The sequence below is a fragment of the Erpetoichthys calabaricus genome, chromosome 13 (assembly GCF_900747795.2).
Source record: "Erpetoichthys calabaricus chromosome 13, fErpCal1.3, whole genome shotgun sequence".
Lineage (NCBI taxonomy): Eukaryota > Metazoa > Chordata > Cladistia > Polypteriformes > Polypteridae > Erpetoichthys > Erpetoichthys calabaricus.
The window spans coordinates 137,804,194-137,832,162 of NC_041406.2; the positions used below are offsets into that span (position 1 = coordinate 137,804,194).

Below are 27,969 nucleotides of genomic sequence, written 5' to 3' on the forward strand. Positions count from 1 at the left end.
TCAAACTCTGTTGTTGTATATTTTGATTTTTTTCTTCCAAATGCTAAAATGGAATTTATGGTGCAGAAGATGAGCAGGTCCATTAAGGGTCTGATTAAGGATCCCGACGACCGGGCCACCATATACTTCCAATATTTCAATTTTAGGTTTGTACCATAGTAGTGAAAGGTCATAAGATCACAACAGTGCAATTTTAATGACATTCTTTCTGGAAAGTTCTTAGTATAGATCAGATTCTTATTAATGACTTGTCCAATTATTATTAGTAATAGTAGTAGTAGTATCAGTGTAACATATTGTGTGCAGAGTACAGTCTGAACAACACAATTACTCACCCTATTTTTGATTTGTGGGATATACTTAGTGGCCACTTGTTCTTTAACACAAATGTCTTTCCCTCATCCAGTGGCTGGCAGTTGTGTCACTGAGAGGGGTCAGAGTCTAAAGGCCAGACGAGTTTAAGCCACAAATATGCTAACAATTGTTCTCTCTGAAGGAGAGGTGAACTGACTGCACAAAATGTTGTACCTTGAAAAAGATTCAACTCCTGTCAGCTACGTAGAAGAAGATTATGTTAGAATAGGAATGTCTTCACCAAAACTGAGTGGGCAGGCTTAAGAAAAAAAAAAAATAATAATAATAAAATAAAAAACAAAAGTCAACTTGCCTAAAGAATCACAATTTGTACTGCAACAGGCAGAACACAGGGTCAGAATTTAGTGTAAACATCATAAATGTACGGGACAATCCTGCTTGGCGCCATTAGTATGAGAGTAATGGTAGGGGACTGTTTCTTGACATACATTAAACGTTTCACGCTACTGCCTTGCATTAAGGACATCATGGTTTCGCATCCTAGGTCCTCCCTGTGAGGAGAGCGCTTTGAGTAGTAAGAAAAGCACAGTATACAGAATTATTATTTTTGTACCTATTGAGTATTATATAACCCAGCCACTGGGGATGCACAAACCAGTGTGTTTCTTTGTGGTGATCCCAAGCCCAGATGAATGGGGAGGGCTACATCAGGAAGGGCATCCGGTGTGAAATTTTGCCAAATCAATATGCGGACAACAATACAAAAAGATGATTTGCTGTGGCAACCCCTAACAGGAGCAGCCAAACAGACAATAAGAAGAAGAGCCTCATATGAATGCTACTAAGTACTGTACCTAAGCATTGTTGCTGACCTTGTGTGTTCCTTCATTATTTGAGTGTTTCTTTTTAAAAAATATAATAAGTGACAATCATCGCAGCATCTCACGCTAGTTCTGCTAACAAGACAGCGACATCAGTTTACTCCAATGGCCTACAACATTCCCAGTTCACAGAGCATTTTGTGGAGGAGTTTTTAAAAGGAGTTAGGAAGCATGAAGGTGTGACAAAACAAAAAAAAAAAAAAAAAAAAAAAGGTGCAGGACCCCCATGATGCTACAGAATCAGTATGGGCCAAAATACCTCAAAAGTGTTTCCAGCGCCTTGTTGAACCCACATCTACAAGAAATTAGGCTGTTCTGCAGACTCAAGATCATGGGAACTTAATAAAGTGGCCACTGAAAGAATAACGATTCCAAACATTTTTCAATTTGAATGGAATGCTGAGAATGATAAAAAAAAATAACATTTGGGTTAATGCAATATTAAATATTTATTTGTTGGCACAAACATTGCTTCCAGATTAGGGTCTTGTCCTCTTCTATTTAATTATTACAACAAAAATGATTTTGAATACGGGGTCAGCAATTACCAAACACGCCAATTCTTGTCTGTCTATAACTGGGTTTAAAAGAATGAACCTGCTGACAGGAAAGCAAATTTAATCAAATCATATCAATGCCCGTGCGCCCAGCAGAAATTTGCTGCTGTAAATAAATAAAAAAACTAAATCCACAGTTGAGCCACTTTTCTAGTTTTACAAAGAGTCTTTATGTACAGTTTACGCTACAATATTCTAAAGATCAGCACTCTTATCTTTAGTGTATGCTAATCAGTCATTATTAATGTAAATATATTTCTCCCCAAAAATAAATACAATGATTTTTGTAAAGCACATGTACTGTATTTCAGTCTTTGTCTTCAATTCAATGTACTCTTAGTCAGCACACTTGCACTTATAATCTTATGATTAAAGAATTTCAAATATGATATGGAAAAAATGCAACATAAATACCTAACACGATGCTAAAACAAGAAAAAAAAACCACCATGCGACATACTCAGTACACACGTATTTATATTTTTATATTGCAGTGTGTGTGTTGTGGAGACTGGCTCGGACACAGACAGGCAGACATGTTAATTTGCACCACCACACGTTTATTTACACTACTATTTACAAAGTCCAAGTGCCACAAACCCCAATCTTCCCCAAAGTCCAGGCCAACCACTCTGCCTCTTCGGACCGCCTCCTTCTCTCTATCTAGCACCTTGTCCTGCTTCCACCCGACTCCAGCCTCAAATGAAGGGAGGCGGCCCCTTTTATCCATACCCGGATGTGTTCCAGGTGTACACCGGCAATCCCGCGGACACGCCCCAGTGTGGCGGAAAAGCCGGCTGTCCTCCCAGAAGCAGTCCGGGTGTTCCATCTCTTCTTCCCCCCAGCACTTCCTGGTGTGGTGTAAGTACTGGGGTCCAGGGTCCTTCAGGCAGGGGGACACCCCCTGGCGGTGACCACGGGCCCCTACAGGGTTGGGCTTTCAAGCCCTGTACCTGTGGCCCCCAATACAACCAGGGCGGACGCCCCCTCGCGGTCTGGAGGAGGAATGAGCCCATCCTCCTGTCTTCCTGGGTGTCCCGGCCAGGCATGAGCCCCGTCCGGGTGCCACAGTGTGTATTTAGAAAATATTAAGAGCCCTTCATGTTTGACAAATTTTCCTACATTGCAGCCTTGTGCTTACTGTAAATCATTCAAATCATTTCAATTCATTCATACATCAAACAGCACTCAATATTCAAGAATAGCAAAACAGGATTTCAGGGATTGATTCAAACTTATTAAAAAAGAAAAACTGAACTATCCCATTGACACAAGTATTCAAACCCTTTATTATAACACTTGAAATTTGTCTCAGGTGCATCCCATTCTACTGATCACCACTGAGGTGTTTCTAGGCCCTGTTTGGAGTCCACCTGTAGTGAAATCAGTTGACTGGACCAGATTAGTAAAGGGGCACGCACACACACACGCACACACACACACACCTGTCCACAGGAGGTCCCACAGTTGAATAAAAACCAAGTAAGAAGGTCGCAGGAATTGCCTGCAGAGCTTAGAAACAGGCATAGATCAGGGAGAAGGCTACATGAAACACTGCTGCAGTATTACAAGTTCCCAAGAGCATAGTTGCCTTCGTAATTCTTAAATGGAAGAAACCTGGAACAACCATAAAACTCTTCTTAGAGCTGGCCAACTGACCAAACTGAGCAGTGGGGCATAAGGGCCTTGGTAAGAGAGGCGAACAAGACGCTGACGGTCTCACTATGGCCGAGCTTCAGAGAACACGAGTGGATACAAGAGAAACTTTCAAAAAGAAAACCAGCACTTGAACACTCCGCAGATCTGGGCTTTACGACAGAATGGCTGGACAGAAGCCTCTACATCTAGCAGTTTATCCCATTTTATCTACAGTATGTAAAGTCTCCTTTGTTGGAATAAATTTACTTTTTTTTTTTTGCTAATCGCTACCTTAAAAATATACATTTGTAAAAATAGACTTTAAAGTGACAAGATTTTATTCAAAAAAGGCACTAAAAAGTAAAAACTACTTTTTTTTTTCTTATGCTAAAATTTTGTTGGTCATATGCGACTAAAAATGAAAATGCATAGATTCGTTAAAAGTGAAATTTCTATCCAGCTTGACTATGGAAAGAGCTATCAAAAGGTTGAATAAAGTATGTAGGATAACGGCTATAATTGGAGAAATTTTATTTCATTTTTTTGGAATCACTTAAGGAATCTATGCATCTTAATAGAATTAAATTAGATGAAATGGCAATGCAAAACGTGTGTGTGTGTGTGCGCGTGTGTGTATTCGCCCTGAGATGGTCAGGCGCCCTGCACAGGGTTTGTTCCTGCCTTGCGCCGTATGCTACCTGAGATAGGCTCCAGCCCCCAATGACCCTGGTCTGAATTAACTGGGTTAAAACAAACACTAAGATGTCCTTCCTCCTTCTATTATAATAGAGTTATTTCGGTTTATGTATAGAATGCTTTCTGCAAAAGGGTTTCACATTCAGATTGAGATGAACTCCAAGAAAGCAAACCTGATTACCTGAATCTACACAAGCAGCTAATCTTGTGTAATATTGTGAATTTCCCCTTGGGATTAATAAAGTACCTATCTATCTAATCTCATTCTGTATATACTGAACGATTCCAGGAACGTAACAAAAAGAAAAAGATATAAATCATATAGAACAAAGTAAAACAACAATAACACGCACAGCCAAAAAGTCAGAGGGAGTAAAACAATGATAACAAAAAAAATAATTAAAATACTCTAATTTTCCAAGGTAGCATACTGCTTGGGAGGAAATAGTTTTATTTAATACATTACCTTTTAGTTTTCTTGTAATTTTCTAACTGAAGAATCTGGTATTGCTTGTAGCTCTGTAATTCACATCGACCGCACAGGTCATCAAGATAGATTAATCTGTTATCCATTTCTTCAAAATCTGCCTCCAAATTGGCTGTAAAATACAAATAAAATACAATACATGGTGAAGACTGACCAAGTCAAAAATACACTGAATAGATTATGTCTAAGAATGCAAAAAGAAACACTCAGCAAATGATGAATGAGTACTAACCATATCAAAAATTTAAAAACACAACTGTTTTTATAATGGTGCCAAAAGCCTCGCATGTAAAGCTTTGCAAAAAAAAAAAAAAAAAAGATTTTTTTTTTATGGATTCATAACATTATAAAAAAAAAAAAAAAGACTTGCCGGACCTATTTAGGGTGGCAGAGTAGCATAGAGGTTATACTGTTATCTAACATTTTCTGTGGACAGGATTCAACTTATTACAATAATTACACATGGAGTTGGTGCATTTCACCACATCAACGTTATTTTTTCTTAGTGTGCTTCAACAAAGACTTGCAGGTTAGGTTGACTGGCGACTCCAAAAATGACCTGAAATGAATTAACTCTTCCCTGGTGTGGTTCTCGCCTTGAGCCTGATGCTGCTGGAGCGCAGGATAAAAATATAAAATAGAACCATGGGTTAAAGAGTGGAATGGATAGCCTACACAATTGGTATAAAGCTTATGGCCAAAGCACTGGATGAGAATTGTTTTGCTACTAGCCAACCTTAAAACAATACTCCATCCAAAAAATGATACACAGGACAGAAAGAGAGAAAGAGACAGACAGATACAGATAGCTAGAGAGATATCTTTGGCATTGTGTAATCCACATCAGTCATCCAGTTGTACACCTAAAACACTCTAAATGTATGCTTTTGTGCTAAAATATTGTCGAACAGTGACTTCTGGAATTATCAATAGACAACATAAAGAGGGGGAGTCACAGTGGCACAGTGGTGAGGAGACCAGGGTTTGTGTTCTCTGCGTGGAGTTTACATATTTGACCCGTGTCTGGTGGGTTTCTTGAGATGCACCTTAATCTTGAGTTGCACCTTAATCTGGATTACGCAGGTTAGATAATGAAATGATATCACAAACAGGAAACTGAAGCTTCTTTTGAAATAACCGTTTGAATTGAAGACGCACCTCACCCCCCATCATTCATTGGTCAAAAGTCCTGTCTTCAATACAAAAAGGTGATCCAATAAGAGTTTAGTTTCATGTTTATGATGTGCACCGATTGTACTAGAATTATACATTTAACAATATTTTATCAAAAAAGCAAGTGTTTTGCACTGGGTAACTGACGAGTGAGGACAGATTTTCTTTTTTGCTAAGAATGTTTTTCACATCGTTTGCTGTTGTGCAGCGTTGATTACTATCGGCTTCTATCATGCCATAAACTTGTTTCTCTCCTTTCTGCATGAGAACACGAGATTAAAACTTTTTCTTGGACATCTCTACAAAGTACATGGGGTAAGTAACATACATATACAGGTAGTCCCCAGGTTACGGACATCCGACCTACGACATACGAACGGGGCTGCAGCTGCGACACATGTGCCTCAGTAACTGCCGCTCCGTCATCTTCAGCCCGGGGACGCTGCAAGCAGTGGCTGGAGGGGGTCGATTTCACTGCTTGTGCAGTGTAGTGTAGTGTCCGTCGGGTCGCTCCCGGCGGCAAGCGGTTTCACTGCCTGCCCACCACACACGGCTGCCCCATTCGCTCTATCAAGTGGTGACCCAGTTGTGGCTGAACGGGGAGGCGGGGGGTAGCACTGTAGTGTGCCTCGGATGGCTGCGTGTTGAATGGGAGCGGTGGTGCGGCGGACACTGCAGGCAGCATACTGTAGTGGAGGTGACTGATGTGGGCTGGTGATGAACCGCCCCTCGCTGCCCCCATTCATTCTCAATAGCACGCCTGCTTGTACTGTTACGCACATAGCAGGAAGTTGTCTGTTGTCAGTACAGGGTGGTCCAGATCTAATTCTGCAGATCCAGATCGTCTGGATGACTTTGATTTATGCGGGGACGATTCCAGTTCGGCGCGAAGACGATTCTTCGTGTCGTCAGTTTGCACACTTCTCAATGGTCCGGGATTTTTCGGGCGATATTCTATGCAATAAACTGAATAAGTTATAGCGTAATGAAAATTGCATAATTAGATCTGGACCACCCTATTACATCAGACGTGTTGAAGACTGATGCCTAATCTGCTGTGATGGCGTGTACAGTGCTGTGCAGAAGAGCTCATCTTAACCTTTTGTCTTCACCCTTCAACAATGTCTCTGAAACACAAATCTGATGCAAGTGCTGGTGCTACAGTAAAGAAGAGAAAAACCATCACCATTGAAAACAAAGTAGAAATAATAAAAAGGTCAGAAAGAGGTGAAACTCCATCATTCATTGGCAGAGCACTTGGTTACAGTCGGTCAACAATAGCATTTATTAAAATAATGTACCTGTTCCGACTTACACACAAATTCAACTTAAGTACAAACCTACAGTCCCTATCTCGTACGTAACCTGGGGACTGCCTGTATATATTACATATATACACACACACACACACATATATATATATAACTCTCATTTTGGGTAGAATATTCCTTTAAATAATCATTATACTGCGGTGGGTTGGCACCCTGCCTGGGATTGGTTCCTGCCTTGTGCCCTGTGTTGGCTGAGATTGGCTCCAGCAGACTCCCGTGACCCTGTGTTCGGATTCAGCGGGTTGGGAAATGGATGGATGGATAATCATTATATCATCATCACCAGTTCATCAAACAAGTGGCCAGCACAAAACTTGTTTTAATTTTCACAATGGCGGCTTTACTTTATCAGCCAAAAAAAACTTGTTTACTTATTTATGAAATGTTTAATAAGCCCAAAAACATGGAGTGGTGACTAACAGAAGACATGCTATCTAATACTATAACAGTTATATTAAATTTTAAATAAACAATAAGAAAGGTACAACATACTAGAAAAAGTTAAAATGCAGTGCCCATAAGACTTGGAAGCTGCCACATTTTACTGAGTCCCAGAGGACTGCATTTGGCTCAGTTGACATGAATCAGCAGAAAAAGGCTCTTTAATGTCAAAGAGAAAGAAGATCTCAGGAAAGTGGTCTAAATAATTACAAATATAAAACACTAAATACCTGATCCCAGGGAATACTTTCAGTAGGCACTGTAGGTTGGTGATTTTTAAAGATGACCAAAATGCGAGGATAATCTCAAATAAAGCATTCTACATTGTAAAAACTAAAGGCAGATATAATACAACAAGAGCACAACAAGAGGACATTTATAATGATTAAAGTAACAAAATCAAGCAAAGCCAGTGTTGTATCAGCACAAATGATGTAATATTGTTCCACCACTTCTAAGGAGATTTACAAATTCAACCTGCCCACTAACAATTTTGCCAGTTAAGCATTCTGCCTGTCACAACAATAACAAAAGGGACCCTAAAAGATAACAATGACTCACCATGACATTACAGAGTACACAGCATTACACTGAAGTTTCAAGGGAGACTCGGATTTTAACCACACTTCCCCCTTGGTCTGCCACATAAGCATTAAACACTCTGTGTGTGTGTGTGTGTGTGTGTGTGTGTGTGTGTGTGATGGCACGACTGCCTGGGCCTGAATCACTTCCACTTGATGTGATCTTGTTCATTTAGAAATGAAAGGAGACTACGGCGCGATAGCCTGAAGGCTGGTACAACAAGCACACAGTGAAAGTAGTCCCTTGGAGCTCAATCTGTTGTCACTGAACTGCCAGGAAAGAGACAATCCCTGCTGTGTATGATGAGTGCAAAGGGATCATTGACAATAATCCGGAAATCTGAAAAGACAGCAGTTCTCATTTCTGAAGCACAGAACAAAGACTTAACTCATGTGCTTCCAGGCTAATTATATAATGAATAGATGGACAAAATTGTAAAATAACCACATTTATCTTCCCAATAGTTACTCAGAGTGAACAAAAATTACAAGCTTAATCAAATAATTTGTATTTTTAATACACAATAAAATTGGATTACGTGAAATATATTTATTTTTTACACTCTTACCATTCAGTTACAATGACTTACTACTAATACATTCAAATCAGTTGTGAAATGCAACCTGCTTTATTATTTGTAGAAATAAAGTCAGCAAGTACACCGAGAACGCACACAGAAAAAATGAGAGTTATAAACCTTGGCTTTAAAAGCAGTCCCAACTCTCGGACCTAAATTGTGGGAATGGGCAGAGATGTACAGCATGTATACTTATCTCTCTCTCATATGAATCACTCCCTTTCTTGTGAACGTGTTACTATTTTCATCATTAGGACCAGCACATGGGTGACAACAGCTGGTGCTGGAGGCTTATAAGTGCAGACTTTCTAAAAGCCTCATCACATTAGACTGTTTTACCAGTGTAGCGTTTATTTACATATTCCTAGCGAGTCGGAGGCAGTTGGGGGTCTCTCCCGTGAAGGCTGGTCGCTTAGTGTGACATACCAAGCTAATCACTGTTTCAAGTCTCACCCCCTTTGATTTTATCTTTAGTCACAGGGGCAGGCTCTGTGAGCATGACATCTGACAAGCAATGAGTGCTTACCTGGAAGTACAATGTCTACTGTCTTTATATAGAAACCAGGGCTGTTCGTTTGTCTATCCAGGATTTTAAATCACCTGTAGCTCGCAAACTATGTGATCTATTGACCTAAACTGTGGAACACATATACTACTTGACCTCTACTGCCTGCTTTCGGGGTGATGTTTTTATTGCTCTATTTTATTTTATTGTAGAATCAACTCTCAGCAGAGGCCAGCAGGGCAGCCGTGCTGCACATGTGTACGGGCACCATTCTCATCCCTACCACCTTCGCCGTCACTTCCCCTACCTCTTCATATCTTAAATCATTCTTGAAGCAGATTAAAGACTTAAGTGCGAGCTTAAGTGAAAAATGAAGGAAAACGTACTAAGTAATTGCAACACAGACACCGACTTAATCAGTTTTAACACGAAAAGATGGCGACGAAAGAAGGGAAGAAGCGGGCTGCTAGGGTGGAGAGAAGAAGAGCAGCTCAGGAAGCAGCAAGCGCATCAACCTCTGAGCAAACAAATGCTAAACGTATAGTCTAAGAGGATGAAGACTAGGAATGCTCAAGTCAAGTGTATTCACTGCACGTTATCGTGCCAGGCACCGTTACCGGGTGTCGCAGGAGGCTGGGAGACAGACCCGGCCGGGACGCCTGGAAAGACCGAGAGGTGATGCGTTAGTCCTCCGGGCCACAAGGGGGCAACCGCCCTGGATCGGAACAGGGCCACGGAAGGGGAGCAGGGAGGCTCAAGCCCGTTGGGGCCCGTGCCCACTGCCAGGGGGCGGCCCGAGCCTCATGGAGCCCGGGACACATTTACTTCCGCCACACTCATGGATGATGATCCTTCCAGGGACACCCGGAGTGCTTCCGGGTGCTCTCCTGACACTTCCGCCACACCAGGAAGTGTCGTCAGGCAGAGCACCTGGAGCTCATCTGGGTAAGAAGAAAAAGGGGCTGCCACCCTCCAATCAGTGAGCTGGAGTCGGGTGAGGAGAAAGACAAAGCTTGAAGGAGAGCAGTGGAGGCGGCCTGAAGAAGAAAAGGCATTTGAGGAGTGGCCTGGACTTTGGGGGTTTTGAGGTGCATTTGTGTAAATGAAATGTATAATAAACGTGTTGTGGGTGACGTCAACGTGTCCGGGCTGGCTACCACACAGTATATAATAATGCAGTGGAATAAGGCAGGCAGGTACTTTGGACCTCACAAACTGCAGAGAAGTTCATCTGATGGTTCACATTCCACAAGAGAAAGGTACAGTAAGACCCTGCTTAACGTGGGGGATACGTTCCAAGAAATCCCAGCACTAAACAAAACAGCATTAAACGAGGCCATCTTAACAACAATGGGGATTGGTGAAACAGGACAGAGAAAAAAAAAATCGTTTTTTTTTTTTTTGTTTTATTTTGTGACCTGTATAATTAAATACATATTACATTATAGACATTTTTTATTGCTAATATTGATTTTTATTCATAAATCATTCATGAAAATCAAAAATATTCAAGTAAATACATCATTTATGTTTGTGATGAGGAAGGTTCTTCCTCATTTGACACTTTGTTTTTTTGTGAACTCATCTAACGTTGTTTGCCTTTTTCTCTGTCGTTCAGCAAGCAATTGTCGATAGCATCAATGACACACTTCGTCTTGCCTTTAAACTTCTAGCAAAATCTGGGTCGTTTTGTATAAACTGATCCATAATTTCCGTAGTAGTGGCTAAACTTTTAAGAAAATCCATTGAAAGTTCCTTTTGTTCCTCATCTTCAGAAACGCTAATTTGGCGTTCACCTACATTTTAGTTTCCAGCGAAATGCTTTTTCTTGTCACTTTACTTTCTCTTTGCCAACACTCATCTTAAAATTAAAAAGGCATTATTGTTATTTATTACAGTGAAATAAAATGTTCTGTTTCTATCCTTAGACAAGAGCGTTGATGACCAATCATAAATGAACAGTGTCGCAGCAGGCATATGTAATAGGATATTACATGTGCAGTGAGACTGCATGCGAGTATCTAATCAAGTCATGCGACTGTGGCAAAAACCATCATTTTCGCTGAAAACTGTGCTTTTATGTGACCTCAAAGTGAATGAAAAATTATAATTTGGAAAAAAAAACAAAAAAACAACACGCAATACCGAAACAGCATTAAACAGAGCAGCGTTAAGCGGGCTCTTACTGTACAAGGAAAAAAATGTCAGAAATTGAAGTTGAACTCGCCGTACCAGTTAACCCTTTGTAGAGAGCCAGATCCACCAGGTAGCACGCTATTGGCTTTCAGATAAAGGGACAGCAAGTCTGTGCAGGAAAGTCATCACGGATTCCCTCATTTTTACCTGCCCAGCAAATTTCAGTTGTGGCAATGGACATGGACCGGCGACAAGATCAGTAACTGCAGTCGACAAGTGTGACGTACCATAAGACTATGACAACAGCTTTATTTGGGGTCAATATCTTTTATTCATTGAACTGGTTATTTTTTATTGGCCCAGCTTCCTTTCTACAATCTCACAACTTTAAAAGCCGCACCATTATTTTCTCAATTTTGCAAACATGTTTATTGCTACCAGTCTCTTCAACTTCTAATTATTTTTAAGTTGCTTAATTTTAATTCATAAATTTAAGATTTATAACTTTTTACTTTTCTCTTTAACCAAAGGAAGATGATTGTACACCATTTGCAATGGTGTTTCTTCAGCATTATAGTAGCACTTATGAAAAAAGTTACAGGATTGAGGTGTTCTAATCTACTCCAACCCTCAAAACATTTTGCAGATTTTCAGAAAAACGTAAAATATATACCAGTAGAGATTTCTAAGAGAGCAGACAAGTAACTAGAATAAGGAAGAGAGTTTAATTAAATGATATATCTCAATAACTACAAGAAATGCTTTCTAAACAAGTCGGTGATTTTAGCAGCAAAATATTGCAGGGTGACGTATTGATGAATTGTGCAGAGCAGTTGGCTCCCAAATCTGTTAGTAGTTTGAATTTTTGAGAGTTATCGGCAACAAAGGAGGTGTACACTTCGCACTGCATCACTCTTCATAGCCACCTCTCTGGGTCGCCATGCCATGCATCGCACCGAAGCAATAATCTCCTTCATGAAGTCGCAATCACTTTAGAGCATTACAGCAGGCTGAATTGGGGGACCTTGTGAAGTCCGAACACACCTCGCTTCGCACCGCATCCCCCTTCTTTGCACGTCACATATTTTGCATAAGGGTTAGGGTTAATTCTTCTTGTGTGGTGGAAACACAACACAGAAAACTGTCCCGGGGTGTCCACTGTGCAGGATGTCACTGGTCACTGTGTGCTGAGAAAGCGCCTATAAATGAGTACTGAACTGGACTCTGTTAAAGTTTATTGTGGTAAGCGCCAACCTGATTTTAAAAATTGCATTTCTCAGGTACCCCTGGTAAAGATTCAGACTCTGTCTTGTGTGAGGAAGATGACTCTAAATCTCTGCCTCGTAGCTCCTGGAGGCAGGCCAGGACCAAATTTGAGCACAGTATCAATTACACCCCCCATTTATATGTGGAATTTTCCTCCCATACCATAAAGATGTGATTTTAAGTTGGTGCAGTGTGAGCAGGTATTGGTGGATATTTCATTTCTTTTTGTTGTAAGACTCATCCTTGAGGGTTTTTGCACTGTCTTGTGCCCACAGAAATGAAGCTGATCAGCACCGCAGTGTGCACAAAGCCCATTACTTACAAATGCAGACTGCAGCAGTTCTAAAGAAATTAAAGGAAACACAAAACTTCACACAAACTCCTAACTGCTATTCAGCATGTAAAATCTGCTTGGTGTTAAATATACGGCTGGATATAAAATGTGTGCTTCTGTTCTACAAAGTAAGGTTTTATGATTTTTCCACTGGTGACACGTTTTACCAACCTTCTTGCAATTTTCTGCGATTTGAAATCATTACAAAAGCTATAATCATTACTTCGACTTCATCATTCCATAAAAAAAAAACCAGCAAATTATTTTTATCTAAATATATGAGAGAGATTCTGGCCACAGCAGATTTGAACCTTTTGTATGATGCATCTCTCTTTCATAATTTCATAATAGTATACGTAAAGAGCTCCGACAGTAAGAATAGAACTAATAAAGAAATGTATAATAATAATTACAGCTATTCTGATTTATACAAAGCCACAGTTTTATCTGAGAATTCTATTCTTGTTCAAAAACTTGCTCTGTAATTTAGCCTGCATTGTCAGAAGGGGAGTCTTCTCAAGAAATGGAACTTCACTGTATGAATCACTAAAGGGAAAGTTCCTTATTTTTCCCCCCCAAGTCCAAGTTATTTAATTCTCAATCGTTGTATATTTTAAATTTACAACATAAATTGTGTTCTAAAATGAAGTGTTTGTAATATATTTTAAAAAACAGGGCTGTGAAGTCGGTAAATAAATCCTTCGACTCCGACTCCTTAGTTTCCGGTACTTCTGACTCCGACTCCTCTGTATTTAATATTCTAATGTATTTTCCATGTTGATTGAAGGAAGGCAACAGCCACGTCATTTAACCACAGAACTACTGGCTAGGAAGCTGACTCTCCACCATATTGGCCAGTTTAAACAAAAAAGACATCAGGCCACAGCACACACCTCCACCTACATCATTACACTTATTCACACTCATATGAACTTGTTGATCACATTATATCTGAAATAAAAACACCTTTAGTAATGTACCATAATCCAGATTACAATATGTGAATGGCAGGTTGTATAATCGCTCAGCTGAACTTCACACACAACTATGCACTGAGCTTTATTCTTACATCAGAGAAGTACTTCATTAGGACTATTGTTTGTGAAATGGGACATTTAAACTTGCTGTCTTTTTTTTTTTTCATTACAATTTAAAATTTATTAGGAGTTGGAACGTTTTTGCCAACTCTAACCCCGAGTCCAGGTACCCAAAATTGTCTCAGACTTATCGACTCCACAGTCCTGTTCAAAACACCACATCTGTTCTTGCAGTTTACAATGGGGATGTGGGGTACTAGGGTCCAAACATGGAAAAAAGGCTCAACTTATCAAGTAAGCCCATTTTTCAAGGTAAGAATGTTATTGGATATTAATTCTTTGAGGGCTGAATATTTTTTTCCAAAAAACAGTTTCTGAAAAGCAATGGTTTCACACAGAAATCAACATAAAACATCTGTTGCTGCATGCTGTGGCTGCCAGTATGTGTAGAATGTGCAGCAGGTTTGCTGCCAGGTTGTCTTCACGTGGCTGGGGCGGCAGCAGCAGCAATCACGGTGGTTTCTACCTCTTATAATTGTTAAGTGGCAGTTCTACCTGGTGAATATTGTCAGTACCACGATTAGCTGAGCCTCACATTGATTTTCCATCACTTGTATTATCAAAATAAGAGTCCAACAAGTCATAGTCCAGTTCAGAGATAATAGGCAAAATGTCATCTGCGGAGTATTTTGCTTTACGCATTCGCTTTGATCTCTCGCCAGATCTCAGTCCCATTTTTGCTGTTGTTTGTGCCTTGTTACTCACGCGAGCGCAGGAAATCTCGGTCAAACCAATGAATCTAACGTTCCTTCAGACAACGAGAATCCAACTAAAAGATAACAATTGGTTTTGTCACAGTTTATAGCTGATTACCAGCGTCAACTCCTCCTTTTGACAAAAGTCGACATCAGCCCTGAAAGAGTTCAATTGTGTCTTTAGCTTACACAGATATTGTCAAACAGCATATCCATGTTGCTTTAGAAAGGAGTAAAAAGAGTCAACCATTTGTGAGATTTGGCCATTTTAAAAGAAAACCAGCTTTACACCGCATCTTGCCAATCGTCTCTTCCTCCACGGCACAGAGTGAAAGGCAAAAAACAGGCGCCTGCTCGTCACCGGAACAACTGACACACACGCACAATCCCATGATGCATGCTACCCTGGAATGGCCATTACAAAGCCATGAAGATAATTTGAATGTGTTTTAGCAGCGTTTCGCAACCAGTGGGTTGCATGGTGGCATTGCAGGTGGGCAACAGCTAACTCTGGACAAACACCCACCACCAGTCTGACAATCGCAGCATTGCAGGTGGACTGGGGCTGACCTGAGACAAAACTCACCGAGTCAGATGAATGCACTCAAATTCACAGTGGCAGCATCACTGGTGGATCACATCCAATCCTGGACAACCTACCCAACGCCCACTCTGTTCTTGCTTTGCCACCAAGGAAAAGTAGTGACAATCATGCATGAAACCTCTTCTGCACTGGTGATTGCGTGAGACCATGTTTTGATGATCCAGTTCGATTCTCAACACTCCACCCGCTCAGACAATCCCATGTCCCCCAACCTCCTGCCACAACACGCACTGGCATGTCAGAAACTGGGCTGTGATACCATAAAGGTTGGGAAACACTGTGTTAGAGAGAACACTACACTACACTACACTACATCAGGGGGACCATGCAAACTATATAACGGACGACCACCAGACAAACGATTCAAACCCATGACACTAGAGCCTACCTGAGAGCTATTAATTTGCTGGTAAAGAACATTTCCATTGTTGATATTCTACAACTCTACATTTCAGCCCACTTCACTTTTGGCTGCAGTGAAATGACTTACGGAGTAAGATCGCTGTCAAAAATAACTTGTAATAATTTACAACAAATTCACATATGTGAATACGCTTGCGCTTCGGAAAATTACGAATAAAATTACGAACAAACTGTCCGAGGGGCGTGCACATACACAGGCGGGGTTAGGATTTCAGATCCATCCACGTAACGTTATCTGCATTGTATTGTTAGATGTGGTTGGCTTGGAGTTTGTCGCCTCATCCCATCCTGTTTGCTGCTGCGGGGAGATTAACTCAAGCACTCCATCGGTCTGCCAAAGCACAAATCGAGTTAATCTCCACGGCAAACGGGATGGGATGGGATGGGGCGACAAACTGCAGAGTCGCCCACACCGAACATTAAATGGGTGGGTGTGAAATTCTAACCCCGCCTGTTTATATGAACGCCCCTCTATAAGCTTTGAGCCCAAACCCCCAAGAGCTCCACCTCCACCCCATCCCGCAGTGAGGACCCGACAGTTGGTTCACGCTTGAGAATTGTACTCGTAATTTTGAGACGCGAAAGCGTAACTCACAAGTGTGAAATGTAAATTTGACTTAAATTTATTAAGAGTTACTTTTGACAGCGATCTCACGCCATAATGACTCACTTTAAATATGTTTTTAACTGCTGTTGGCTATAATAATGGGCAATCAGGAAGATGTTTTCTTTTCCTCTTTGGCTGCAAGTAGTCGTAAATGGAGACGTGAACCGCAAACTCCGCTTTCAGTCGGGTCTTCTAGTCGAATGTTCACATCCAACCTCAACGCTACAAACCAGAACTTTAAAGGTACTGTGATTATCACAAGCAAGTTGATGGAGATTGCAAACACTTCATTTATTATGTTCATATCCTGGATCTACATATTTTTTTAACCATTTTCTTAAAAAAAAGTCAAACTTGCTCTAAACAGTTTCAGACATAAGACTGGCTGTGTGTGGACCATCTTCCTTATTTAAGTCTAAACTCACCACCACAGCGGCTCAGAAGACAGTCCCAAGAACCTAGGATAAAATAAGATTTCTAGTTTCCTTTCGTTGCTACTAGGATTCCTCGTAAATAAAGAAGACACTTTTTATTAAACCAAATCCTTTTCTGCTTCAAAGTGGACATGTTTGGTAAATTTTAAGGATTTCTCATTCAACTATGAATCCTGGTATCCTGCAACAACATTATAAGCTGCAAGAACAGAACAAGTATTTTTATAAATTTATGTTAAAAAAAAAAAAAAAAAAAAAGCTTCACTTTACAATGCAGTTTGATCTGCCTAACTGATATACACCATGGCTGTGAATAAACAATTTTGACTTGAAAAATATAGAATTTGCCCTTTGGCTTAACCCAGTTGGCATTAACACCAAGCGTCTCTCAAACCTGGAAGTCTATGTAAAAATAAATAAATAAAAGTTAATCCCAAGTAGGACTCAGGTTAAATGACTTTAAATATGTCATCAAAGTTAAGCCTGAATAACACTTAGAGGATAGTATTTTGAAGTTATCTTGTGGATGAAATAATGCCACATTTCTGTACTTCACTGTAACATTAAAAACCAAAAGACTATCATGTATGATAAATTACCTTGGAATCTGAACAACAGACTATGCTAAACAAAATGTACCCACTGCTTACTCAATCAACACAAAATTGATACACAAATGATAAAAGAATTTTCACTAATTAATCACATCAATAAAGCAGACTGTAATTATATTAAGCCGTACAACTAAATGCAATTAAAGCCCCAAGACAAAGCTAAATTGCAATAAGGCATGTGAATGGCACAGATGAGCCACTAATCCACTGGTTAGGGAAGAAAAATAATTAGCCTTTGCTGCCCCCTAGTGGAGAAATACTTGCTATGAAAACAACCTGCACTCCATTGGAACATATCATATTAAAGGAATGCTAACAAAACAAAAAAGATTTTGCAATTTATGATTACAATGAATGGAATGCTAGTACATATACTTGAATTACTTAAAGATGTTTTAATGTTATTGTGATGAATGTCAGAAGACGCCAACATTTCTCAAGAAAAGTCACCTGTATTTCTGGGCATTCTAAACCACACTTTCACATCACAGATGTAAAATATTCGTAAAAAGTTTATGTTTTATATATGTTATATGTCATGAAGACAGATAGATAGTGTGGCAGCACAGTGCTACTACCACACAGCTCCAGAGTCTTGGGTTCAAAGTCCAGTCCAGACAATGCACGTGACATTTGAATGTTTGTGTGGGATTTTCTCTGGTTTTCAACTCGCACTCCAGACGCATGTGCCAGTTAAATACCAGCTCTAGTTTGGTCCATATTGAGTGCTTTGTGGGTATGTGTGTGTACCCAGCAGTAGGATGGTGCCACATCTAGGATTGCTTCTGGTCTTTTAGCCAAAGCTGCCAGAATATACACTGGCCCTGTTAAAGTAATGACGATAATAAACATAGTATTCTTATTTAGGTTAGGTTAGGTTTAGGTTAGGTTTCTTTATTTAGTCATGTTTACACAGGAAATTTGCATTTGTTCTTGCAGAAATAAAGTCAAATGGAAGAAATATATAAAAAAGTTAAAGTAAAATTATCTTATTTACTTTTGTTATACTGTAAATGCACTAAAAAGCAAAAAATACATTTTTCTTTAACCACAATTTTTGTAGTTATATGTGACGCACATAAATTAATTGATTCAAACAATTTTTGAAACTTGTTTAGTTGGCATTGTGGGGAATTACAATGCTGCTGTTTTTATATATATATATATATATATATATATATATATATATATTAGTCACAGGACGCTTGGGTCCTTACCCAGCTGGGATGCTTGGAAGGACCAGGAGGTGGCATTTATGTCCTCCAGGCCACGAGGGGGCAACCACCCTGGATCAGGAGAGGACCACAGGAGAGGAGCAAGGAGGTTCCAACCTGTTGGGACCCGTGGCCACCGCCAGGGGGCGCTTCAAGCCTCATGGAACCCGGGAAACATTTACTTTCGCCACACCCGGGAAGATGGAGGAAGATCCTTCCAGGGACTTTCGGAGTGCTTCCGGGTGCAAGAGCAGCACTTCCGCCACACCAGGAAGTGCTGCTGGAAGATCATCATCAAGCACCTGGAGCACATTCGGGTGAGAATAAAAAAGGGGCCGCCTCCCTACAATCAGGGAGCTTGAGTCAGGAGTGGGAGCAGAACAAAGTTCCCGTGAGGAGAGGAAAGGCAGCCACGGACATTGAAACAGAAGCCCGGAATAGGGGTGATTGGTGCTGGGAGCACTGTGTGCGGGACTGTGTTATTTAGAGAAAAATAAATGTGTGCTTTTATAAAGATGTGGTCTCCATCTGGTGGTGTGTGGTGTTATGGGTCCACAGCTCCTTTAGCAAAGGCCAGTTTGTTTTTAAATAAATAATCACTGCGCTCGCGGCTTAGCGAGGGGGCGTGGTGGCTGTAGAAGGTCTCAGAGCGATCTGCAGTGTGGGCGTTTCTTACCTAAGTGCATAGGTGAGGGACTGCCCACATCCGTGATTGTTCCTGGGGCTAATGTGCTGCAGCTGCCATGTCCTCTCTGCATATAGAGAAGCCCGAGATGGTTAGGGGAAGAGGATTATTAAGAAAAAAAAGAAAGAATGAGGATAAAGAAAGACGGAGGTTACAGGAGGAAGGAAGCAAGCAAGCAAGAGAGAGAGAGAGCGTCCGCCGGTGCGAGTGAGCGAGTGAGTGAGCGAAAGCAGGCTCGCGGCAGCTGAGCAGACAGCCTGGGGTTAGGCCGACACCCAGAGCGTAGTAGTGGTTGTCGCTCCCGCAGAGTTTGTTTCGGGAAGGACGGGAGTGACCGGGAGATGGGTGACTCTCCGCATGATGCCGCGGATGGCAGCGGGAGTCTGGATATGGGATATGGTGTCCTCCACGTGAGTGCCTTGGCCGTGGGAAGAAGTCTGGAGGAGCCGACCGGAGCCAAGGATCGGTGAGGCAAGTCCGACAACAGTAGCAGGAGGAGTAGGCAGAAGGTCAGCTGCAATGAGAGCGTCTCGCCTGTTGCAGGGCCCGCATGGGAGAAGCAGGTGAGACGCTAACGAAAAGAAGCACCGGGCTTGTCATTTGTTTTTGTTTTTTTTAAAGACTGCTTCCTGAAAGAACGTTTTAACCTCGTTTTAAAGGATTGTTGTTTTTTGTGTATTTTATCCTCCACACATTTCTTTTATTGATTTATTTGAACTGTTGAATGAACTGCACAGCACTTTTATTTGAACACTGACTGTTTTTGATTGTTTTAATAAAAGCACTGTTTGCACATTTATACATCATCACCTTGCTCAAATGTTATTGCCTCGCTGTCTAGCTCATCTCAGTAACATTATTGACGGTGAAGGGTTCAAGGGCTCCCTAACAGAAGATGGGAGCATGGAGCCGAACCAACATCTTCACATGGTGTCCGAGCAAATCTCACTATCTATATACAGTAATCCCTCCTCCATCGCGGGGGTTGCGTTCCAGAGCCACCCGCGAAATAAGAAAATCCGCGAAGTAGAAACCATATGTTTATATGGTTATTTTTATATTGTCATGCTTGGGTCACAGATTTGCGCAGAAACACAGGAGGTTGTAGAGAGACAGGAACGTTATTCAAACACTGCAAACAAACATTTGTCTCTTTTTCAAAAGTTTAAACTGTGCTCCAAGACAAGACAGAGATGACAGTTCCGTCTCACAATTAAAAGAATGCAAACATATCTTCCTCTTCAAAGGAGCACACAAATCAATAGGGCTGTTTGCTTTTAAGTATGCGAAGCACCACGGCACAAAGCTGTTGAAGGCGGCAGCTCACACCCCCTCCGTCAGGAGCAGAGAAAGAGAGAGACAGATTAAAAAAATCAATACTTGCCCGTCGTGCTTTTAAGTATGCGAAGCACCGTTCAGCATGTCATTTCAGGAAGCAGCTGCAGCTGCACAAAAGATACCAACGTGAAGATAATCTTTCAGCATTTTTAGACGAGCGTCCGTATCGTCTAGGTGTGCGAACAGCCCCCCTGCTCACACCCCCCTACGTCAGCGCAAGAGAGAGAGAGAGAAAGTAAGTTGGGTAGCTTCTCAGCCATCTGCCAATAGCGTCCCTTGTATGAAATCAACTGGGCAAACCAACTGACGAAGCATGCACCAGAAATTAAAAGACCCATTGTCCGCAGAAACCCGCGAAGCAGCGAAAAATCCGCGATATATATTTAAATATGCTTACATATAAAATCCGCGATGGAGTGAAGCCGCGAAAGGCGAAGCGCAATATAGCGAGGGATCACTGTATATATATATATATATATATATTGTGGTGTGTGGCCGGCTAAATATTCCAGCCCTCACCCCCAGGCCGCCAGATGGAGCTCTCCCAACAGCGTGGACGTTCCCCGAATTCCAGCAGGGCCTCATGGACTTTGTAGTTTATATGCACAGCCCTGCTGGATACCTTGGGGACCACCAGGAGTCGCTGTGGGGAGACTGCCGAACTCTTACTTGCCCTATAACCCGGAGGTGCGTCATGATCATGTGACAAGAGGAAACGACGTGCTTCCGGGTTGAAGAAGAGGACTGTTTGAACTGACCCGGAAGGAAATGGACTTGTGGGTTGTGCTTAGAACCACTTCCGGGTCAGGAGCTATAAAAAGACTCTGGGAAGCCCAGAACTTTGAGCTGAGCTGGGTGGAAGGAGGGCAACATGTCTGGGAGTGGAGGATCGTGTATTGTTTATTGTTATTATTACTGAGTATTGTGGAGAGGAGGGTGCTTTGTGCACAATTATTATTATTTCTAATAATAAACCATTATTTGGACTTTTACCTGGTGTCTGACGTCTGATCCAAGGGTTCAAGGGGTCATGGAGACCTCTAATCTATCACAATATATATATATATATATATATATATATATATATATATATATATATATATATATATATATATAGTCTGATGAGTAGCTATTCTATTAATTGATTAAATTAATTTATGTGCGCCTCACGATTTTGTCACATATAACCACGAAAACTGTGGTTAAACATTGTTTGCCTTTCATTGCATTTATAATTAAAATAAATAAAATCGTTTTACTTAAAAAAAAATTTTTAAAAAATTATATATTTTATTTTTTACTTTTTAGTTTTTGAGTATTCTGCAAATAATTTTTCTTTCATAATTTCATGAATGGGAATCTTCTTTAAAAGTATTACATAATATATCTTCTTTGCAGAATTATTGGAATACTAAAAAATTATTTTTTGGTCTGTAATTTTCTGTTCAGGCTCTTATTGGATTAGCGCTTGGTTGCTGTGAGAAAAAAAAAAAAAGTGTATATATATCTTCTTCTATAATATGCTACTGTGGCTGTCCGTTTGTCTGTCCAGGATTTTAAATCACCTGTAGCTAGCAACCCGTTTGACCTATTGACCTGAAATTTGGTACACGTATACTACGTGACGTCTAATATCCGCTTTCGGGGTGATGATTGACCGTCTAGGTTATCCTCTTTTTATTTTATTTTATTGTAGAATCAACTTTCAGCAGTGGCCAGCAGCGGCATGCGTACAGGCGCCATTCTCATCCCCTACCACCTTCGCCGTCACTTCCCCTACCTCTTCATATCTTAAATCATTTTTGAGGCAGATTGAAGACTTAAGTGCCAGCTTAAGTGAAAAATTAAGGAAAACGTACTAAGTAGCTGCAACACAAACACTGACTTAATCAGTTTTAACACGAAAAGATGCCGGCAAAAGAAGAGAAGCAGCGGGCTGCTAGGGTGGAGTAAAGAAGAGCTGCGCAGGAAGGAACAAGCACATCAACCTCTGAGCAAACGAATGATAAACGTACAGAGAAAGAGGATGAAAACTAGGAATACTCAAGTCAAGTGTATTCACTGCACGTCATATATATATCTCAACGACAGAATGGCCAGCTTATGGCAAAACGTCCTCACTGTAATCACTAAGGCTACTCCTTCGCAAGAGTAAACAAATCAGCGCGCATATTTACCAACTCCACTCTCCGGAAGAGGCAAGTTGGGGCAATCCAATGTGTCTGCCACTTGTATGCTCCTATAGATCTGACTCTGTTCTCTCTCAGTCATTGCTGTGTGTGCATTAATTGGAATCGCATAACCATTGATTACAGCAAAATCTGCTACGTAATTGCATCGGATTTGTATTGTCATAGATAATTGTAGAAATTTGTTTCACCAAAAGCGGGTTTAAAAAACAGTTGCAAGATTTGACCCAGACAAACAGTCAAGTTACATAAAATCGTTTAAAAACAATGAGATATCAAAATGATATAACAAACAAATCAACCGAGCCCAGGATGGAAACTTAACACACAACAATGTACAATATAATAGACATGGGAGTGCCAAAGGGAGGTTTGACAGCCCCTGTGTTAATGCAGACAGACTATCGGGGAGCACCACCTGTGAATGACAAGTACTGCCTTCAGGGGAAAAAAAAAAATTGTTTTTCATATTGCTGATTTATGCTCTGCCAAACCATACAAGTCATGCAGAATGGCACAGCTTTGCCTAGGATGGCATCAATTCAAATCAACTGCACTCTATAAATCAACAAGGAAAACAAAAACAAATATCCCATGATATCATAACTGCAGGACACTGCATAACTGAGTGGGGAACACATTTGACTTCGACAGTTTTCAAAGTCATCATTAAATCACTTGGGAAATATTTCTAATCTTGACTCTAATCTTGTCATAATTAGCAAGTAGGAAAATGTCTGCATGGTGTAACATTCAGAAACTTGGTTTGAAAGTTGGAGCACTTTGCCTTTTATACTTACTTCACATAGTTTGTCACCACTATTGGTTTAATTACAGACTTCTGTAACAGCGAGTCCTATTTGAAAATAACAATGATAAGAGTGTCACAACACACCAGCAACTGCAGGTGTGCTGTTTGTAGTCGAGACCGACCAGAACCGTGGTTGAAAAAGAAAAAAAAAAAAAAAAACAATGCAAAGATGCCAAGATGTTAAAACTAAAGAAGTTGAAGTTTATTGCATACAATCCTCTTCAATTGCTCTTAGGGTGCAACCACATATATAAGCAACCACTTTCAAGGTAAAAACTGAAACAATCCACTACTTCATAGATGAAGTCGTAGAAAACGTTTCTGTCTTATGATAGAGAAGTTCACAAATTTACCAAAGCTTCTTAAAGAGAGATTTTGAAATTTCAAAACTACACACAGTGTGCCATATTTAAGATATCTCAACAAAAACTGAACTATCCTGACAAATGTCTTTGAAGAATAAGTGTGGCAAGTTTAAAAAATAATAAGTTTACAAGGAGTCAAGTTGCTTATGACAGAGAGTCAGGACTATTGCAGTAGGTGCTCTTTGCATTATATGCAAACACAATTAAAATAAAAAAAAAAGACAACAAAGTCAGAATCACAAGAATTATAACACTACTAGCCGACGCCCACCGTAGCATACAGCGGTGTAAGAATAGGAACGGAAAACGGTGAAAAAGGAATTCAGAAATCAAGAAGAAATAAATACTTCTTGAAAGACGCAGTTGTGAATAGCTGTTTTGGTGGAGACGACAGATAAGGAGTCAAAAGATCTAATCCTAGAAAACAATAACAACCCCAAAAAGCATGTTGTTGTAGAACGTCTCTGTAATTCCTTACGCTTAATCCAAAAGACTCGTACTACAATATCAGGTCTGTGCTCTGGTCTTTGGGAATCCGACAGTGCATGTAGAATTTCCAGCCAAGCAGGATTACATGTGAAAGTGACAAATAAATCAGGCTTTCCGAATTTACGTACTATGGCCATGGCATCCTGATAGTTTTCTTGCATATACCTTGGACTTCCTGGAAATGTGGACGGTAATATGATCATTTTGCCTACATGTACGTTGTTATTTTCAGCCTTTGCTTGCAGTGCGTCTGATAGTCCTTTGTATTGTTCCACGCGCAGACCTTGTTGGTGTAATCTGAAATAGTTGAGACGCGTGCCCTCTGTTTTAACATACGCATCTACGACATACTGTTGGAATAGTTTGCCGCTGGAGTGCAAAATACTAAATGTATTCCTCATTGCTAATCTGTACGCGTAAAATTGGCATTGAGTAAGCCTTATTCGCTCGGCGGTTCTTTTATCAGGAACATGTTGTAAATCTTTGTGCCAGCCAATGTCTCCGTAAGGGAATAAAAGTGGATAAACCATAGGATCGCAATTCATATTGAGCATGGAAATACGTTTACAGGAGTTGACTAAGGGATAGATGCAAATGTCCCTTTCAGCAGGCGTTTCGCCATCTACTCCGATGAAAATCGCTGCAACATCAGTGTGACATGTCGGGGCATTGTATCGTTGTAAATCCTGCCTAGGGGTTTCCTTGAAAACCATTCGTACAAATGCTGTTGGATTGAACTGAGCGATTTCATGCATGTGTTTGTATGATTTAGTGAAGGGGTTGATGGTTCTGAGCATGGAATCTAGCTGTAGAAGTACATTTTCGCTGCATGCAGTTTGCTTTATTTTGTAAGCGTACTTCAGTAGCTTGCGCTGTGTCAAAAACATACAACTGTCCAGGCAGCGTGGGGAAGGGTTTGGAAGAGGACGAATAGGAATCGAGAAATGTCGTGTCGGCTGCGTGTGGGCAGGACCGGTTTTGAAGTGGAAGCAGGACGAACCAGAGAGAAATATATTATATATAAGAGATTTATAAACATAAAAATCCATTTTTCGGTCTTTAAACACTGGACCTTCATTACAGTGGAATTTTAGTTATATTTTTACATGTTACGTTCGTGGTTTTTCACGAAAGTAAGCATCAAACAGGAAGAAAACACATTTTATTGTGAATCACTCGATACAATTTGAAACTGGTGCAGGATTTGTCTTCAGCTTTGGACAGCAGCAAAGCAGGAACTGCAACATCAGTGCAAAGCAAAAATTCAACATCTAATAACTGGCATGTGTGCACAAGATAAACCAGGAGAGACCATTCATGAACATCACACAGCCGTCACATGGCCACAATGGTGACAGGTGGCGTCCATAACAAGTACAGCCTTTCATGGCCCACTATTCTTCTAATTATGATTCTTTCTATACATCTATGTTATGAAAGCCTGTATTGATTTCTTTTATTTGTTTTTAATTCATTATTACTCTTTCTGGTTTCTTTTTCCTTCCAACTTCTTCTTTGACAATTTGTGCTACACCTGTGTATGAAAGACAAATGTGGTTCTTGGGGTTGGAATAAAGTCATGTTGAAAAAGGCAACTAAAGCAGGTTGAAACCACTAAACACTTTTGCTCCAACATCACCAAAATCTGAGGCAGAGCGAGCCGACCTGGGCAAACCCAGAAAATGGCCACCAAACTGGCAAAGAGTCAACCACAATACAAATAAAATGGTGAGAGTGTAAAAAAAGCTACAACTTATAAGTCCAGGATGCAATTAACCTTAGAAAAGAGGCAAAAAAGTGAAAAATAACATTGTATTAATATCCTTGTTAAAAAACATGTATTGACCAATTATATGAATTTGACCTTGAGTCTTTGCATTAAATTTGACATAAAGCTAGACTCACCTATTTTAGCCGTTATGGATTCCAAATCCGTCAAGAAGGATGGGATCTGAAGTAGCTGTTCCTGCAAGTCAGTAAAAGCAGCTCTCCTTTTTTCCCAGTGAGCTGAAAGCATCACGACTTGTCGATCAACAGCCTGCAAAATTATAATGAATGAAAAAGTATGAAGGCTGTTCTAAACAATTTTCATTTCCTTTTAAAAAATAATACAAAATCGTCTCAAGACATAACCTTGGGACTAGAAGAATCCAGATGTCACACGGTGAATGTATATTTTACTGCTATCAAGACACAATTTCCAACATCAACACTACAAATGGCTGTGAGAAGGTGAATTTAAAAGTTGGCACCATAAATTTCAGTAAACAATAAATACTTTCAATATTTGGAGTTAGCCGAGGCGGAGAGCAGTAGCAAGGCACAGCGTACATCAGGGATGTCCAAAAATGTACCACATGGGACAAAACAGGCTCGCTGGGACTTTTCTTTTGGCTTGCAAGGGTATTCTCCAAGAATAACGCTTGTAGTACACATTTTTTAAGCAATGAATATAAGCCACTGCAATGCACCCTAAGTCCACTAGGAGTCAGTATTTATAGTCAACTTCTACAGTACACGCATTCACAAAAGGATTTAACTGACTCACATTATAAATACAGAAAATAAGAGTGAAATACTAAAAAAAAAAAATCACTGATTTAAAGAAATTTTCTAGAATACTTTTTACAAACGGGCGGCACGGTGGCGCAGTGGTACTGCTGCTGCCTCGCAGTTAGGAGACCTGGGTTCGCTTCCCGGGTTCTCCCCATGTCTGCGTGGGTCCGAAGGCATGCAGGTTTGGTGCATTGGCGAGCCGAAATTGTCCCTAGTGTGTGTGTGCGTGTGCTCTGCGGTGGGCTGGCGCCCTGCCCGGGGTTTGTTCCTGCCTTGCGCCATGTGCTGGCTGGGATTGGCTCCAGCAGACCCCCCGTGACCCTGTGTAAGGATATAGCGGGTTGGATAATGACAGACTGACTGACTTTTACAAACATTGAAAGGAAAGTCAATCAGTTATTTACAAAAGGAATGTGCAGGTATTTAAAGAGTACAATACCTGAAGACACTACTAAAGAAAATATATTTAGGAGCACATCAGGCGAGGCACAAAAATAGGACAGCTAATGAACTAAAATCTCTGAGATTATGGTCACCCAAAGTAACAGCCACAAAAGATTAGAGCTCCCAACTTTCATAATAATCCTCACACAAAAGCTGTAAGGTGTATGAACTTGACATCTTGACCTTCTGCAAAGACCAGAAAAATATGTCTCTGTGGTTTTGATAAACGGCTGTTTGGGACGAGCATTCCTGTTCTTGCCATGTCGTATCTTAACATTAGGTCTTCATTTTCATGAGCCCCACCTTGTAAAATTCTACAAAATGAAAAGTTTCAATTTATAAACTGGTTTTGTTCTGCACACAAATACATTAATCAAAACCAAGACAAAGTTCAGACATGAACTCTGCACTCTGAGCTTCTCAGAGAATCAAATGTGATTTTAAAATTGTGACCTGCAATGAGAAAAGGTATTGATGATTTCACG

At 40.5% G+C, this 27,969-nt stretch overlaps 2 protein-coding genes across 3 annotated transcripts in view; both read right to left on the reverse strand.

Annotated features, from left to right (window-relative positions):
* The window catches only part of tbc1d31 (TBC1 domain family, member 31), a 1,102,325-nt gene that overhangs the window by 595,437 nt on the left and 478,919 nt on the right, over nucleotides 1-27,969 (reverse strand). The gene's annotated exons all lie outside the window — the stretch shown is intronic.
* dtnbp1a (dystrobrevin binding protein 1a) overlaps nucleotides 1-27,969 on the reverse strand; it is a 97,130-nt gene that overhangs the window by 61,969 nt on the left and 7,192 nt on the right. For both annotated transcript variants that reach the window (XM_051935510.1, XM_028817633.2), the window contains 2 exons: nucleotides 26,390-26,522; nucleotides 4,554-4,686 (listed from right to left, as the gene is read on the reverse strand). In XM_051935510.1, coding sequence (XP_051791470.1) covers nucleotides 4,554-4,686; nucleotides 26,390-26,522 — 266 coding nt within the window. The remainder of the gene's footprint in view (nucleotides 1-4,553; nucleotides 4,687-26,389; nucleotides 26,523-27,969) is intronic.